This window comes from Aspergillus lentulus (genome assembly GCF_001445615.1).
Source record: "Aspergillus lentulus DNA, contig: Alt01, strain: IFM 54703, whole genome shotgun sequence".
NCBI lineage: Eukaryota > Fungi > Ascomycota > Eurotiomycetes > Eurotiales > Aspergillaceae > Aspergillus > Aspergillus lentulus.
Window position 1 is genome coordinate 1,297,782 of NW_028322123.1, and position 16,175 is coordinate 1,313,956.

Genomic DNA, 16,175 nt, shown 5'->3' on the forward strand with positions numbered 1-16,175 from the left:
ATTTGTCTAATTATTGCTTGTCAAGCTGTCAGCCTTGTCAGTATCTTCGGTCCGTTTGTCGCTCCGGTCACTATTGACGCGGTGAGCTGATGCCTACATCAGTACTTCGCCACTACTATATATACCAGACCTACCTTTGTGTAAGACAAACGTATTTTCTATTGAAATACTTTGACTTTCACAGCTGAGCGAATGGCCGGAAGCATGAACACGCTCAACTCTGACAATGTATTAGCCCACGCTGCGAGGGCTCTTCGGAAAGACAATGAGGGTCAGCTTAGCCTCAAAACACCCTACGAGGCTATTGCGCTCATCGGTCATGCATGTATGAAGGCAGTCGATTTCAGGCTTCTCGGATTGGGAGAGGAGCACACTATAGGTCTGCGAGAGATTTATTTGTGACATAAGCTTCATCGTCGTATCATTGGACGCATATAGCTGACGTACTCGTTCGTAAGCAGAAAGCTCGACTGAAGACCAGACGTTACCCGCAGAATGGAATGCTAATGATACATATGCCTTTCGCTATGCCCATTCACAGTCCTCCATGCAGTTCTTGCTGAAGATCAGTCGATTGGGAAATAATGCCGTTGTCCTTGCCCTGGCCCTAGGCGATGACAGAACCTCTTCATTTGATCTGCCAGTTAAGGACTACATATCCGAGTCTGCCTTTCCTATCACATCCGCAGACGACTTGACGAAGACCCTAAGGGATGTGTTCATTTCCGAAGCGCGGCTGAATGACTTAATTGGGCTGTTCAAAATGAACGTGATTCTGAAGCTAGCTCCTGGCTTGTATAAGGAAGGATACGAAGATACCGCTCAAGCCGTACGAGAAAGGCAACAAGAAAGACCACCTCAATATGATCCCTTAAGGGATGATACACTGCCTCAGCCTGCACGCCCTTATCCATTTGATGATCCCCTGGCGGCAGGTCCTCGTCGACCGGCGCCCCCAGGTGATTTTGCTCCCCCAGGATTTGAAGACGAATATGAGATCTACAGACCTCCCCGAGGATATCCCCAGGGAAATGGTGGCCGTAATCCCTTGAGTATTGGCGATAGAGATTTGTATCCTGCCGGTCTCGGTCCGAATGACCCTATTCGAGGAGGCGTCGGCCCTGGTCTTGGAGGGGGAGGTGGTGGCGGAATGCACCCAACATTTGACGACCCTTTGTTCGGTGGTCGCCGAGACGGTGGTTACGATCCGCAAGCACCCCCTGGATCTCGATATGATCCCGTAGGTCCGGGAGATGCGCCCTCCGGACGAGGGCGTGGTCCGTTTGGAGGAGGCTCTGGAGGAGGATTTGGAGGATTTGGCGGTGACATCATTTAGGCGCGCGGCTAAGCAAGTAAGCCATTTGTAGCTGACAAGAGCACACAATATGGACTCGGTAGTGCTCTTTGCTGAATTTACGACAGAATGCGAAATAGCATGATGAAATTAATCTATAAACAAAGCATCTACAATCTGCGAGTAATTCAAAATGAACTCTCTCATAATATCAATGTAATCGCTCTTCTTGGCGTCAAGGAAGCCAAAACTTGGTTGGGATTCAAGTTCCTGGAGATCGTGGAGAGAGGGTGTGGCTTGGACGAGCCAAAGTGTGGCGCATGCCCGACACCTCCTGGCATCGTCCAGCAGAGCACAGCACAGCACAGCAATCCCTCCCCTACACCAACACTACCAGGTCGCTTTTCTCCCAACTTTCGTCTCTCATCCATCCCACAGCATCCGAATTTTTTTTCTCGTCCGTTGAAGCTTATATTGTTCTTATTCAATTATATTTCCCTTGTTTTGTGGATTCTCGCATCATCACAACCGAGAAAATCCCTGGTCAGCCTCACGAGACCATCCCCCTCCAGTCTTCCGCCCCTCCTCCACATTTGCAGTTGTCCTGAGCTTGTTGTCGCCCAACACAATGGATAATAACATGGAAATTGATCCGGCGCGGTCACCGGAGCCTCATCACCTTTCGCCCACAACCGACCCTGGGTCCATACCTACGCTCGATGGGTGGATTGAAAACCTGATGGCATGCAAGCAACTAGCGGAAGATGATGTTCGGAGACTTTGTGATCGAGTGCGTCTTTCTTGATATGTGTTGTCTGCGACATCACTATGATAATGAAATCTAATCGAGGTTTGCGCGTTCCAGGCTAGAGAAGTGTTGCAGGAAGAGTCGAATGTGCAGCCAGTCGTATGTGCTTCCCTCGACCTGTTCTTACCGTGTCATCAATGCGGATCGCTCGAGATGTTGACTTGAAACTCTCTTAGAAATGCCCCGTGACTGTCTGTGGTGATATACATGGTCAATTTCACGACCTAATGGAACTATTCCGCATTGGAGGTCCTAACCCTGACACAAACTACCTCTTCATGGGTATGTGATATTTCACCCTTGATTCATCCTTTTTGTCTCCTTGTTCCGTGGCTCATAACAGTCTGCGTCTCCAGGTGACTATGTCGACCGTGGCTACTACTCTGTAGAGACCGTCACACTTCTTGTCTGCCTCAAAATCCGTTACCCCCAGCGAATCACCATTCTCCGAGGAAACCACGAGTCCCGCCAGATCACACAAGTGTATGGGTTTTACGACGAGTGCTTGCGCAAATACGGCAATGCCAATGTCTGGAAATACTTTACCGATCTTTTCGACTACCTTCCTCTCACCGCTCTTATCGAGAACCAGATCTTCTGCCTGCACGGCGGTCTGAGCCCCTCTATCGATACTCTGGACAACATTCGTTCTCTCGATCGGATCCAGGAAGTTCCTCACGAGGGGCCCATGTGCGATCTGCTCTGGAGTGACCCCGACGACCGATGCGGCTGGGGTATCTCTCCCCGTGGTGCTGGTTACACCTTTGGGCAAGATATCTCGGAAGCATTCAATCACAACAACGGCTTGACTCTTGTTGCACGAGCACATCAATTGGTTATGGAGGGATACAATTGGTCGCAGGATAGAAATGTGGTCACCATCTTTTCGGGTACGGCCCCTTTTTCCCGCTCGTGTCTATGCACACCACTAACGCGCCTTTTTCAGCCCCCAATTATTGTTACCGCTGTGGTAACCAAGCCGCGATCATGGAAATTGACGAGCATCTGAAATACACATTGTATGTTCCATTGAAAAGCGACTGTCCGATCTTTGTTGTTGATCCGTACTAACACATTGTCTCAAAGCTTACAATTTGATCCTTGCCCCCGCGCGGGAGAACCAATGGTCTCGAGACGTACACCCGATTACTTCCTGTGATGTGATTCCAATAGACACACATTTTTTCATCACTACTGACAAGTTGGGCTTCTTATGACCCTTCGAGAGGGCTACTGCGATGCTGGGAGCATACGAAAAGGATCCGCTTGTCACAATAATTGTATGTCCTTATTTCAGGCCGTGTTGATACCAATTATGAAAATAAAAGACGTTCGCAAGAATATTATCATTCTCCCTCTAGTGTCTGGCCATTAATTCTGCCGGGGTCAAGGAGCTCTATATTTGCGATCAGTGTTGGGTAATCAGTATCTCTGAGGGCCTCGTCTGCCATGCTTTACATAGCTCCTGGAGATTTCAAAAGCAAACCTGGAGGACTTTAGCTGATCCGTATGGAAGAAACGAAATGGTACTCACCTCCATCCACATGGACGATTTGTCCGTTAACATAGGTCCCAGCCTTGCTGCAGATGTAAAGAACGACACTGCCAATATCGGATTCCCGTCCAACGCGGCCTATCTCAATCAGCTCACTCGAGCCCGCAAAGCACAACCACCGACTCCAATAAAGCAAGACTCACCAGCCGGAAACTTCTTCCCTAGCTCTTCCTCCTGCCTAGACCTCCGATCCTCATCAAACCTGCCCATACTAATCTCATTCGGGAACACGCCCGGCACAATACAATTCACACGAACGCCCAAGGGCATAAAGGTATGCGCCCACTCCCTCGTCAGATGTATCAGCGCCGCCTTACTCGACGAATAGGCGAACTGGCCCTGCGAATGCGTCTTCGTCACACCCGCCACGCTCGCCACATTCAGCACAACGCTCGAATGGCCCGGTGCCGCCTTCGCTCCCTGCACAAGCAGCGGCAGCAGCGCGGCAGTGAGGAAATGGTGCGACCAGACGTTGCCGGCGTACGCGATGCGCCATGCGTCCGCTCCGTCGCGGGTCATCCATCTCGAGACGGCGTCTGGGTCTGTGAAGTCGATGTCTGAGGAGGTGGCTTTCGCGCGGGGCTCGCTGGTGACGCCTGCGCTGTTGATGAGGATGTTTATGCCTTTTGATTCGACTTTGATGAGTTCCGCTGCGATGCCGCGGATCCCGTCTGTCGTGGATGTATCTCCCGGGAGGCTGGAGTCAGTATACCCTCGTCAGCAGGGAAGGTGGAGAATGGGACGGGAAGGGACGTGACGCACGGTGTGATCTGTCCGTTGAACGAATATTTCTCCCCAATCGTGTCGAGGATCTCCTCCCTGGTACTGATGATGTAGACTCGAGCGCCGTTTGCTGCTAGTGTCTGCGCGGCCATGAGGCCGACGCCGTTGCCTGCTCCTGTGACGACGGCCACGTAGCCCTTGACCTCGAAGAGGGTGGCTGCTTCGAGGTCGTGGACATTGATGTCTTTGAAGTTGTATCGGGGTGCTGGATCCATCTCGCTAAGGATTTTCGATACTGCAGATGAAAAGATATTAGTATGCTGCGTACATTGAGAGGAACGGGGATGGGTGACGCCTTTGTAGGAATGATCGCATGTTGACATCTTTTTGAAGTCATCAGTCCGACGCTCTGATCTCGCTGCTGCGTTCAAACAACGCAGCTGGCCGCAGCTGGAAGTGCATCATAATGGACTTCGTTTAGACATACTACGTGCAACTGATGAGGAGCATGTGGGAAGTGTAGTTGTGGATGGGCGAAAGTTCACGCATCGTCTAATTCACAAACCCTAAAAGCAGACCATTTAGCGTGGCAAGCACGTTTGAGGGACATTTTTGACTCAATCTCAAAAAGACTTTGGTAAAAAGAGAAAAGTAATCGCGTTGGTTGACCGAAAGAATTAGAAGGGGCGAACGCAGAGCATTCCTTTCATGAAAAAAGCGTTTATGTAAAAGACTGCGAGTCAAGAAAGACTTTAGATACAGGTAGAGCGCTAATGAACGTTTCGATATAGACCTAAACTCGCAGTCCTTGCGCCTTCTTTGCCAGAATCTCTTCAACTTCTTTGGCATGTTTGGAGAAATTGTCCACCAAATTATCCCACATCTTAGGCTCATGCTCGTGCCTTTTTTCGCTGTTCCAGGCATAGTCTGTAATTGTGAATGGTCGACTGGACTCGAACATGAACGCGATCGATGCTGGTGAAATCTGCATAACAGGTGGTGGGTTCTCCGTGGCAGCCTTGAATTGCTCGTACGCTACACCATGAGGGACCACTGACATACAGTTAGCACCTTATGCAAGCAAAGAAATATCGCGACCGCTACTCACTTCCACACTCAAACGAAATGCTTCCGGGGTTGAAGGCATCCGAGCGGCCACCATATTCACCATAGATGAGGCCCATTAGTTCGGAGGCAGCGTTGCGGTGATAGTAAGGTGGTCGGTAAGTGTCTAGATTCGTTAGCATACCAACGGCATATTTTCTGTGGATAAGAACCACTTACGAGACGCTACATCCCACCGGGGAGAGAAGATGAGGAAATCGGCCAAAGGCGCCGTGAGGTCGCGAGATTTGGCTGTGAGTACACAGAAAATGGATGGATCGATATGATCGACGGAGATTGAGCCGACATTCACGAATTTTGTCAAGTCATACTTGTATGGAACCTATTGATGTAGTATTAGCTTCGCCTTGTATAGTGAAAACCATAAGGAATTAAACATACATAGTTACCATGCCATGCAACAACATCAAAAGGACTGTGATTCTGCGTGCTGTTGAAGAATTTCCCTCCAAGCTTGTAAATAATCTCCCAGGGCTCCTGAGAAATCTCATACTTTGCATGGGGAGTAAGGAAATCTCGAGCGTTAGCCAAACCATTTGCTCCGAGCGGTCCCAGCTCTGGTAGCTCAAAGTAAGATCCCCAGACTTCGAGGATATACCCACGAGAAGGGCCGTCAGGAAGCTCAACGCGGAAGCGAATACCACGCTGGATGACCACGATTTCTCCGGGCTGAACAAACAAGGGACCAAACTCGGTTTGAATGTCCAGGGCACCCTGCTGAGGAATGATGAGGAATTCACCATCAGAATTCACAAAGGCTTTCTTCTTCATGCTGGTATTGGCCGTATAGACATGGGTAGCGAGGCCCTCACGAAGGGTTGGGTCTCCTGATCCTGCTACAGTCTTGAGACCGGAGACAAAGTCTACCTCCTCCCCAGTCGGGATCTCGAATGGATGCCATGCTAACTGAGTTGGAGAGACGCGCACTCGAGGATTTATCGGCAGGAAATTCGACTCTGTGTCTTTGTTGTCAGGAAGGTCGGTCTGTAGCATCATCAGTACGAGTCCAACGCTCCAAATGGCGTCAGCGTACAAATCCCTGGTGAGCAACCGCCGGACGAGCACGGTACAACCATGCCTTCTTGTTGCAATTCCGTGGGGCGACAAAAGCCGTCGCGGTGATCTGCTCAGCATAAAGGCCGAATCTCACATTACGAGGACTGTTCTGGCCCTGTGGAATGGTACCTGGGACAGCCTCAGAGACAAATCTATAGAGATGTCTACATCAGCAAGTTGAATGGCGACTATAACTGCGCACTATACATACGAGTTGCCGAAGCCGGCTTGGTACTGTAGGAGTCAGCTATCACGAAGAAACGAACGAATGTAATGAAAAGGTACCTGGTAAGGATCATTCCGTCTTGTGTTGAAAGAAGGAATGGTACCGTCCTTTTGAGTTTCTGCCCAGTGGAATATCTTCTGATACTCCTTGGGATCAGAGAGGGCTCTTGTAGAGGCCATGCTTGCGGTTCGATAGGAAATGATCAGGTAGTGAGTTCAGAGAAGCTCAATCTTCAATTGCTCCAATAGTGATCAATATCAAGGGGAAACACGAAGCCTCAAATACCCTTTCCATTCTGACGGGTCTACGAACGGGCTGAATATAGAGTAAACCTTATAATTTGCCGGACACATTCTCATCCGAATGTTCGAGCACGAAGGAATACGCGAGTGATGCTTTGGCTTCTGATGGTGACGACGTCAGCCTGATTGAGGGCAGATCTGACTCAAAGTCCATACAAATCGGCATGTTAGAGACGCCTTGCGTTGCCGAAGCCAAGTAGAGTGGAGCTTGGGGAGGGGAATCGTGGGCGGAGCGATGTCCGTCATCATTCTGCTTTGATCGCATGGTTTGCCAAACCCCACATGAGTAAGCTGTGAGTAACGCGGGGAGATGATCCTTTCGTGAAGAACAGTTGTTCCTGGTCGGGATTGCGTTGGTGGGGGAATTGCCGAGGGGGAGGAGAAGGTCAGCCGACAACGCTCGACCTCTTAACAGATCATCTGCGGTTCTGCACACAAGAATAATGGCTGTGCACAGGTGGATTTACCCCAGCCTTAGCCTCTACTTGGTATATCTATTTCTCAACCTTCTTATGGAGCATGATCCTTGTGGATCTCGAACTGCCTTGAATTTAAACTGTGTGCCTCAAGGCACCTGAAGGACCCATATCAATTCAGCAGGCTGACTCTGCCTGCGGTCAATGCAAAAACTATTGGGAGGTAAGCTCCGATGCCAGCCTCTCGCAGCAGCTTGAGGTGCTCTACTCGTCGCCGGGACGCAAACTGTGCCTCGGTAATCTCCTTACACTCTCCCAGGGGCCCATAGGCGAATCGTCGGTCTTCAGACCACGGAGGCATGCCATTGACAAACCGTATCCAACGCCTCCGCAACTCTTGGCCTACTTCATTTGCAGCGGGGTTGAATGAGAGATCGATTCCCCCAAAAAGGAACAAGAGGTCGACTGCGTGGTGAGACCGGCTGGAAGACTGCCATGGATTTGGTTGGTCAACCACGTATCTAAAAACATGTCTGTTCGCAGCTTTTAGCTTGTCCGCGATCAGCTCAACGGGAAGAGTGTATCGGGTGTCATTGACGAAATCTAGAGCGCCCAGTTTGCAGGCAGTAGGACGGTCATGGACAACCTGGTACATCTTGCGCAGTTTTGTGCCATAGGTCTTGTCGGTCTCGAAAGCCGCAGCAATCGATGCTCCGCCGAAGGCCTCAATTCCGTTTCTCCAAATGACAGACTATAGAAGTCAGTCAGACGAGGGGCAGTGTAAATAGGAGAAGGAGCGAGGGCATACCTCATACTCAGTATCACCAATCATGAGTTCCTCGACTTGTTCTGGCTTGTTCTCCCAATCCTGGAATTCGGTATCCTCCTGTATCCACATCGTATTCACATTGCACTCCTGTAAGGCGCGGACTAGACAGTCAACAGACGAATAACGCAGCGACTCCTGACCCAACTCCTGCACCTTGCTTTCAAGTGCGTTGATGAGTGCATTGCCTCTTTCGACCGGCAGCGGCGAAGAGAGGTATAGCGACCCGGATGCCAGAACAGCTCTTTGGACAGGAGGACCGGTAATCAGATGCGCATGAACATAAACTGCTCCTGCGCTCTCACCAGCAAGTGTGATATTTTTCTGGAGTAAGAAAAGATGTTAGCATCAGGCGTTCTTAAGCAGCGTTGGATCACCTACCGGATCACCCCCAAAGTCTGTGATGTTCTTCCGAACCCACTCAATGGCTAGTCTTTGGTCCTTTATCGCGAGGTTCTTCTCCTTTCCATCGCCAAAACTAAAGATATTGAGACGGTAGTTGAAAGAGACGAAAATAAAGGGCTGACCCTCCTTGATAGACTCAGCAACGATCCGAGTCGGGTCTATGCGTACTCAGGCATCAGCATTGAAAGAAAAATTAGCAAATTCAGATATCTCACCGCAAATTTTTGATTGAGCGGAACAGAATGTAACAACTTGAGAACCCCCTAGGCACTGCCGTTAGCACAATTAATGTCCTGGGTTGGTATCCTTGCAAATCTGCCATCGTACCATATATCCAGACAAGAACAGGAAGAGGGCCATTAGTGCTAGATAGAGGAGGACGGGTAATGTCTAGATTTAGACATTCAAACTCATCCTCAGCTTCGGGCTCGATCTCGAAATCCTCCGGGATGCGCAACAAATGGCGCACGTCCACGTGAACCTGCGGACATTTTGGCCTGTTTGAAGATCAGGTTTAGTATATCGAATTATATGTCCGTGGATGATGAAAACGGCTTCCTCGAGCTTAGGGACAAGACGTACCCATATTTCGTAGCATCGACGGCGCCCCCGTTGAAGCCTTCCACAGGCTGAGCACGCTCGAACCGCGCCGGTATTTTGGCATACTTGATTCCACGAAATTGATCAACTATGACACCGTCGAAGTCCCTCCGGACACCTGTAAAGAGTGCCTGAAGCCCTTGATGCTGTACTTGTGGAGCTGCCATATTTACAATCACAGAATCAATCTGGGAGTTAGCGAGGAGGAGGAAGCCTGGAGGTAGAATATGAAGCAGGTAAGGTTCTCGAGGTGTCTGCACTACCAATGTCCCTATTTCTTTTTTAATTTCTCTCCATCCAGTCGGTTATTATGCTTTCCGAAGCTTGTACCCCCATGCTGACGAGCATGCTTGCTGTGGGGCTGCTGCGGGGATGTCCACCTGGGTGTTGAAATGTTGTATCCAGCTCGGTCTGCTCGGAAGATGAAAACGGGATATCGGCAAGGTAGAAACCGAGAAATGGTCCTCAGGATATGGTTGTAGGAATATTTGGCCTTGAAATCCGAAGCGAATGTGGAAGCTGTTGGTTGCTGGGGTGAATTGGTGAATGGTTCTTAGTTTGCCAATGACTATAGAGTACTGATCTTCGGATACTGAGTAACCACCAACAAATCGTTTCTTCTTTATGATGTGAGATTTTCCTAATTTTGGGAATTATATTATATACACAGTTTTGAAAAATTGCTCGAGTATGTGGTCCGCGTTCTGGCAGCCTATCCAGCTGCTTCGGCAGACTGACTCTCAGCATGCCGTTCTGTAGGTTTCCATATAGGGCCTCCCAGGAAAAGCAGCATAGGGATAGCAGACACGCCCATCAGCAGACCTATGACCCAAGACATCGTGCCCCAACCAGCGCTTTCTCGGATGAACCCAGCCAGGAATGGACCGACCATGGACCCAGCCGCAAAAGCAGAATTGAGGATACCGTATGCAAGTGCCATTGCGCCTCCTTTGCCGAAGACGCCCGGGGACTCTGCTTCTTTCTCCTGAACAATGTATGATGCCTCAACAAAGAGCGGTGGAATCAGGAAGGCCAGACAGAGCCCGATCAGAGCCAACAGCACACAAAGCACCACTTTTTGGCTCATAGAATTTGTTGTGACAAGCCGGAGAAGCACGAACAATGGAACTGTGATGAGCAATGCTCCACTGACTACAAAGCGGCGAGCTTGGGGGAACTTGTCGTTGATGTACCCGAAGAACGGATCCAAAATATGAGGCACCGACACTGGAATGAATACGAGTCCTTGAGCTGTCTGTTTCCACCCGAACGTATCCTGAACAAAAAGAGGAAGGACACTATCGAGAGATGTCAACGCAACAGCCACAATAAAGTAAGCCCACAGCGTGACAAGCATTCGGTCCGAGGCCAACAGGGTGATAACAGCGCCGAAACGTCTCTTGCGAGGCATCTGTTGATTTGCATTCCCATTTGTGTCGTCTCGCGGTGTTGAGCTCGATCCTACATCATGCTCATGGCGAGCGTTACTGTCGCGCTCATCAGTCGGGCAAGGAAGAGGTACACGTCCATCCGTAGTTTGCTTTTTTGTTGGGTTGGCACCCGGTTCTGTGATAAGCTTTCCAGTGTCAAGCCACTTCAGAGCATCTTTCTTCTCAATCAAAACAAGTCGCAGGAATATGTCCAAGCCGATTATACCAAATGCAAGAGCGAAAACAGCGTAGTAGCCTCCCTTCTCATATAAAACACCACCAAGTAGGGGGCCTGTCATTGTCCCCAGTGTGATGCCCATTGCCGCATATCCCATCGCCTCCCCAATGGCCTCTTTTTCCATCGTGTCGACTAGTAGGGCTAGTCCGACTGTCCAAACAACAGCCGCAGATACTCCTTGGAACAAACGTCCAGCAATCCAGAGGCCAAGGGTAGTGCCTACACAGAGCAACGCTGTAGAAGCACCCAAGGCGACTAGCCCTATCAGGAGAGGCCAGCGCCTAGACTCTATGCGATCTGCTAAGTAGCCGGAAATAGCTGAATTGAAGAAGAAGGGGGTGAGTAGAATTGTCACAATATAGTCCGGTGGCGAAGGATGGTCAAACTCACGGGAAGCCGCCAAAAGTGCGGCGCCGTATAAGGCTAATAAAATCGAGGTCCATGATTGTTCTGATGGTGAATAGTTAGATCCAGGACCACAGAAAGCAAATATCAACACATTTCATGAGGAGGGCGCATACCATCATCCTCAGATAGACCGACTCTCTCATGCAATGCAGTAGGGGTCACAGGAACAATCTATATCACGCTGAGCTCTTGCACATAATCATTACGCGTAGAAACGACGCTTAAGGCAGAACGATCAACTTACAAGTCCATATAGCAAGGTATCCTGACATAACTGGTTTTAGCATGTTTCCTTTGGAGGACACGATCCCTTGTTGCCAACTTACAGTGAATGTTGCGAAAGACACCACAAATATGACGAAGACTCTGGAAGACCTTAGTTCGAGGAGAATCGGCCGCTTGGGTTCCCCCTCATGTTTTGACAGCAGGCCACCTAGGACCATAGCGAATATGGGTATCAGATCAAGCTATATCGCTGAGATGTCATGAGGATGCTCGAGCAACAGAGGTCACGAAATGAAGTTGATGGGCACAGAATCCTAGAGCTACCGGACCATCCATGGAGACATACATCAGAGACACATAACGAAGTATTCTGAATAGTAAGTATTTTGGAGAGGATTTGAAGATTGAGAGTCTAGGCTACGATTCAAAAACCGCCGCCTCGGGGTCCGCGGGCCCCGAGAATGGCTGGAATCCCGCATTTTCAAGGGATTCACTCTTGGCGAATCTATCGACCGCGAAACACAGTGTTGGGCTATCTGCCTGTACGCCGTGCCAGTATTTACATATAATTGATTCAAAATATGCACAATACGCCTAGATCAAAAACCAAATAACAACCGGCGGTGGAATGGTACTTATCCCTTGGCGGCTATATACATCACACTGCACGTGTCATGACCTTGGGCTAGAGGGTTCTGAACAAAGCAAGTACCTTTGCAAACTCATCCAGCGATACTTGGTCAGCATGGTCGAAGAGAATACTTCTTCGCAAACTTCCCTCATCGTGCGGCCCGTTCACTTGCCCGACATTGGGTGCAGGACCGTAGACTCGTGCCGTGAAGCCAGCTTCTACAATCTGGGCGATGGCGGGCCATGGCTTCACGCCATGGCAGAATTTGAAGAAGTCTTCGGCGAAGGTAATTGCGAGTTGCTGTTGGTCTTGGCTCATAAACTCTCGGAAGTTTTGGAACAGGTAGGCTAAGTCAAGGATATGACTCGCTCGATCTTTCCAAGGTCCATCCCATGGATTCCCTTCGTTGAAATCATAGACGTATACATTGTTTTTCCAGCCCTTTGCAAATGCCAGAACTGGAGCAAAGAACGCAATGTCATTTACGTAGTTGAGAATAGTTGGGAAGGCCTTGTCGTCTGTCATGTCCTTTGTGATATTGTACTTGGCCAAGATCTTTTGCGCAACGTCTGATTGAGATGCAAGTACGGTGTTCATTGCGGTCACAAACTTGCGTGCACAGTCTTTCTTCGTATGAGACATCAAAAACGCCATGATACTAGCCTGGAAGGCGAGAGAGTCGCGGTCAGTAAAGGATTTGCAAGCTGTTCATGACGACTTACATCCATCTGAGCATCGCCAATCACTAGATCTTCGCACCAATTCTTCCCGCGCGGAAAGCTAGAGCCTTTGCCGGCTACCTGCGCATAAGTAACGGCCGAGGACACCATGTCCCCATCAATTGCAGGAACTGCTAGAACGGTTGGAGGGATTTTGGCAACCAAGTCCTCACCCGGTGTTTCCAGTAGAGTTTTGATTCTTTCCCCTGGACTGGCATCGGCCAGTCCTAATGCTGCAATGGCTTGCTGGTAGTTCTGCTCATGTAGATCGTAAGGCAAGGGTTTAATAAGTAGACAGGTACCACTCATCACAATAGCCCGCTTAAAGAGTTGCTCGTCGGAGTCGAGGTGATATGTTACACACGCTAGCAAAGTTCAGTATGCCTGTAACGTAGTGGAAAACAATGAGCTAGACATACCTCCTCCAGCGCTCATCCCCGCGAGTGTCACATTATCCGGATCTCCACCAAAATTGGCAATGTGTTTTTGCACCCATCTCATGGCCACCTTCTGATCTCTGAGCCCGTTGTTGGCATTGTACCCAGCCCGTCGAAGTTCATCAGAAGTAAGGAAGCCAAATGCACCGAGACGATAACTGTTTAGAGTGAGTCCTTGCCCATGTCGCGTCAGGGTAGTGGCCTTACTTCATAGAAACAGCCACTATAGGTAAGTTCTTCTCAACAGATAACTTGACGAACCGTGCGTAATCGAATTGTGGCCAGGAGTTAGCTCCAAGCACCAGCCCTCCGCCGTGAATGAAGAGGAACACAGGAAGATTGGAGGTTTCTGTTGTGCCCGCCGGGACGGTAATGTTCAGGTTAAGACAATTCAAGTCCGATTGAGGAAGCTCTTTCTTTGGAAGGGTATGTTGAATGTGGCCAAGTTCAAAGTCACACCCGAACGAAGGAGACACAGCAGTGGGGCTAGACAGGTTCCTTGCATTAGTTGACTGACGTGTGGTATATTTTGTGCCACTCTTACCCATCCTTGCTCGCGTCGAGAATATTACCTTCACGCTGCTCGATGAGTTCCGCGTCTGCGAGCCTGTCTTTGAGAGTAGCGTATTGAATGCCCAGAAACTGACTCACGCCGTCATGTGCCTTGCCTCGAATTTCACCCAGCAATCTTGACTGAATAATGGCTGCCATTGTAGTAAATCCCGCTGAGTACAAGGCTTGAAGACAGCAGATTGATGCGGAAAAATGTAGGAAAGAGCTCGACAGCATCCAGAGCCTTGTTCATGGCCTTGAGTCTCCCTGTAGGACAACCCAAGGCGTCAATTAACCTCCCCATTGGTAGCTCTCCATACTTCGGTAATAAACTCACCCAGTAATATGCCGGATCTGACTTCATGAGCTTTGATGGTCAAGTTGTCAACAAAGTTGAGGGGTAATTCCGAATCATAAGGTCTCTTTCCAACGACTTCGTTCCACATTCCGTTGGAGAGTGATCTTGGTTTCGTATGCGGTAGAGATGAGAATGATTCACTGAATGACTCCACTGAAGCGAGGAGTTGTGCGAGCCATCCTCCAGAGACATTCTTCAAGCCGGGCCGAAGTCGAGTTGTCTGAAGCTGTTAAATTGAGGTGAAAGACCCAGAACCTCTATCGGATATCCCCCCATCATCATCAGGCCATTGCCCCGCAATTCCCCCTCATGAAAATGCCGAGGGTGCCATAGAACCAAGAGATAAAGTTTCTGTATCGCGGAGGGATTTGATTGGAAGGCGTGAAAAGCACTGAGCCAATTCCATTCAGTCCTAGATGTACAGACAGAGAACCAAAACTGTGTAGTGGACCATCGTCGGTGGCGTGGTGGCCTCTATTACTCTGGTAACCAAGTGAGCTAACGGTGCCTTATCCTACGAAGACAGTGTATATATGAGGAGAAAGGGAATATAGGGTCTTCCACGTCGCGCCTCCACACTATATAGCGATCCTACAAGGAAAAAATAAGGAAGCCGTTCTCAGAGATGGGGAAGTGTGGCCTCTTCATTATGATCATGATTGAAAATTCATGCTGTAGCCGCCAGTCTTAGGATCTTGGACGAACTTGAAATTATCCGTTGACAGTCCAAATGGCTTGAGGATGCCGTTCCCGAGCTGCGTGAAGAGTTAGCAGGGCTTCAACAGCGTCAGGATGGAAGAATTGTCAACTCACATCCTTCAGTTTACTCATCATCTCCGCCGTCTCCTTCTCCCGTGCCTGGTTTATCCTCCCGGGCAACTCGCGGAGCGCCCTCAGCACAACCAACTTATCGTCTGCAGGTAGGTTGTCCATCCCAGCAAGCACTTTGTAGTCCTCTTCGGCGCCTTGTAAATTTCCCCAGCCGCCGAGCTGGCTCTTCGCTCGCGCACGCCTCATAAGCGCCTTTGCCCGAATCCGCATCACGTCGTTCCTTTTCTCGTCCATTCTCTGTAACCGTTTGAGCTCTTCCTCCTCTGCCTCTTCGTTTTCACCGGAAATCTCGACCACCGCGTCTGTCTGTTCTGGCGATTGAGAGTTTCGTTTCGTTAGCTCCTTATCCGGACTCTGTTGTGGAGACAGCGGGATGATGTTTTCCAGACGATCAAGACAGGCAGTTGCAGAGTCGACAGATGCCTTCCAGTCTTCCAGCTTCAGGTAGCATGCAGCCATGTTGCTTCGAAGAACGGCAACTTCATAGTCGAGGTAATTGGGACACGAGGCAAGGGCACGGTCATAGCAGGAAATAGCCTGATCATAGCAGGCAGCCGTAAACAGTTTGTTTGCTTCTGTTTTAATTTCGTGAGATTCTTTCAAGAGGCGCTGTTAGGACGGTCGATATGAGCATCAGCAACTCTGTCATAGGAGAGCGGCAATGGGCAACTCACAGCTTCTTCTTCTGCGGGGAACCGTGCATCGTGGAAGACATCCTCGCTTTCGCTATCGGACCCAGGGTCGGCTTTCTGTGGATTCTTATTCAAATTTTCTGTAGTCATGTTGCCTCAGAGCATTAAGAGAGTGAAAGTGAAGGCTCCTGAGAACGCCGCCTCGAAGCCTGGAAGCTTGAGTGGATAGTTATCGATAATCGGGAAGCCCCCTCGGGCAATCGGACCGTTCCCTTCGATAGTAAAGCGGCACGAAAGAAATTCCCGACTGGGTTAAACTTACATCCAAGCTGATTGACACGAGTGTGGAGTAGCCTTATCTGAGCGTCTTTGAACGAC

The 16,175-nt window shown here is 49.6% G+C and overlaps 7 protein-coding genes across 7 annotated transcripts; 2 read left to right on the plus strand and 5 right to left on the minus strand.

Annotated features, from left to right (window-relative positions):
• Nucleotides 1–192: 192 nt before the first annotated feature.
• ALT_0391 (proteasome inhibitor PI31 family protein) lies at nucleotides 193–1,336 on the plus strand (the record flags this gene model as incomplete). The annotated part of the gene is made up of 2 exons (XM_033555066.2): nucleotides 193–379; nucleotides 462–1,336. The coding sequence occupies 2 exons, from the start codon at nucleotides 193–195 to the stop codon at nucleotides 1,334–1,336; spliced, it is 1,062 nt and encodes a 353-aa protein (XP_033410957.2).
• Nucleotides 1,337–1,922: 586 nt separating this feature from the next.
• On the plus strand, nucleotides 1,923–3,173 carry ALT_0392 (serine/threonine-protein phosphatase; the record flags this gene model as incomplete). Its single annotated transcript, XM_033555065.2, has 5 exons — nucleotides 1,923–2,084; nucleotides 2,160–2,201; nucleotides 2,279–2,384; nucleotides 2,459–2,992; nucleotides 3,049–3,173. The coding sequence occupies 5 exons, from the start codon at nucleotides 1,923–1,925 to the stop codon at nucleotides 3,171–3,173; spliced, it is 969 nt and encodes a 322-aa protein (XP_033410956.2).
• Nucleotides 3,174–3,556: 383 nt separating this feature from the next.
• On the minus strand, nucleotides 3,557–4,655 carry ALT_0393 (SDR family NAD(P)-dependent oxidoreductase; the record flags this gene model as incomplete). Its single annotated transcript, XM_033555064.2, has 4 exons — nucleotides 3,557–3,588; nucleotides 3,637–3,735; nucleotides 3,801–4,354; nucleotides 4,420–4,655. The coding sequence occupies 4 exons, from the start codon at nucleotides 4,653–4,655 to the stop codon at nucleotides 3,557–3,559; spliced, it is 921 nt and encodes a 306-aa protein (XP_033410955.2).
• Nucleotides 4,656–5,173: 518 nt separating this feature from the next.
• Nucleotides 5,174–6,966, minus strand: ALT_0394 (putative homogentisate 1,2-dioxygenase; the record flags this gene model as incomplete). The annotated part of the gene is made up of 7 exons (XM_033555063.1): nucleotides 5,174–5,433; nucleotides 5,489–5,611; nucleotides 5,665–5,827; nucleotides 5,887–6,489; nucleotides 6,539–6,713; nucleotides 6,773–6,795; nucleotides 6,847–6,966. The coding sequence occupies 7 exons, from the start codon at nucleotides 6,964–6,966 to the stop codon at nucleotides 5,174–5,176; spliced, it is 1,467 nt and encodes a 488-aa protein (XP_033410954.1).
• Nucleotides 6,967–7,677: 711 nt separating this feature from the next.
• Nucleotides 7,678–9,503, minus strand: ALT_0395 (lipase 3; the record flags this gene model as incomplete). Its single annotated transcript, XM_033555062.2, has 6 exons — nucleotides 7,678–8,256; nucleotides 8,314–8,655; nucleotides 8,713–8,894; nucleotides 8,952–8,999; nucleotides 9,064–9,233; nucleotides 9,319–9,503. 6 exons carry the CDS (start codon nucleotides 9,501–9,503, stop codon nucleotides 7,678–7,680), a joined length of 1,506 nt encoding a protein of 501 aa, XP_033410953.2.
• A 545-nt stretch (nucleotides 9,504–10,048) lies between these two features.
• On the minus strand, nucleotides 10,049–14,135 carry ALT_0396 (putative MFS-type transporter C18.02; the record flags this gene model as incomplete). Its single annotated transcript, XM_089598975.1, has 9 exons — nucleotides 10,049–11,454; nucleotides 11,526–11,583; nucleotides 11,657–11,677; nucleotides 11,739–11,879; nucleotides 12,350–12,931; nucleotides 12,991–13,352; nucleotides 13,407–13,582; nucleotides 13,632–13,910; nucleotides 13,969–14,135. 9 exons carry the CDS (start codon nucleotides 14,133–14,135, stop codon nucleotides 10,049–10,051), a joined length of 3,192 nt encoding a protein of 1,063 aa, XP_089456639.1.
• An 852-nt stretch (nucleotides 14,136–14,987) lies between these two features.
• Nucleotides 14,988–15,947, minus strand: ALT_0397 (tetratricopeptide repeat protein 1; the record flags this gene model as incomplete). Its single annotated transcript, XM_033555059.1, has 3 exons — nucleotides 14,988–15,089; nucleotides 15,148–15,774; nucleotides 15,840–15,947. The coding sequence occupies 3 exons, from the start codon at nucleotides 15,945–15,947 to the stop codon at nucleotides 14,988–14,990; spliced, it is 837 nt and encodes a 278-aa protein (XP_033410950.1).
• Between the last annotated feature and the right edge of the window lie 228 nt (nucleotides 15,948–16,175).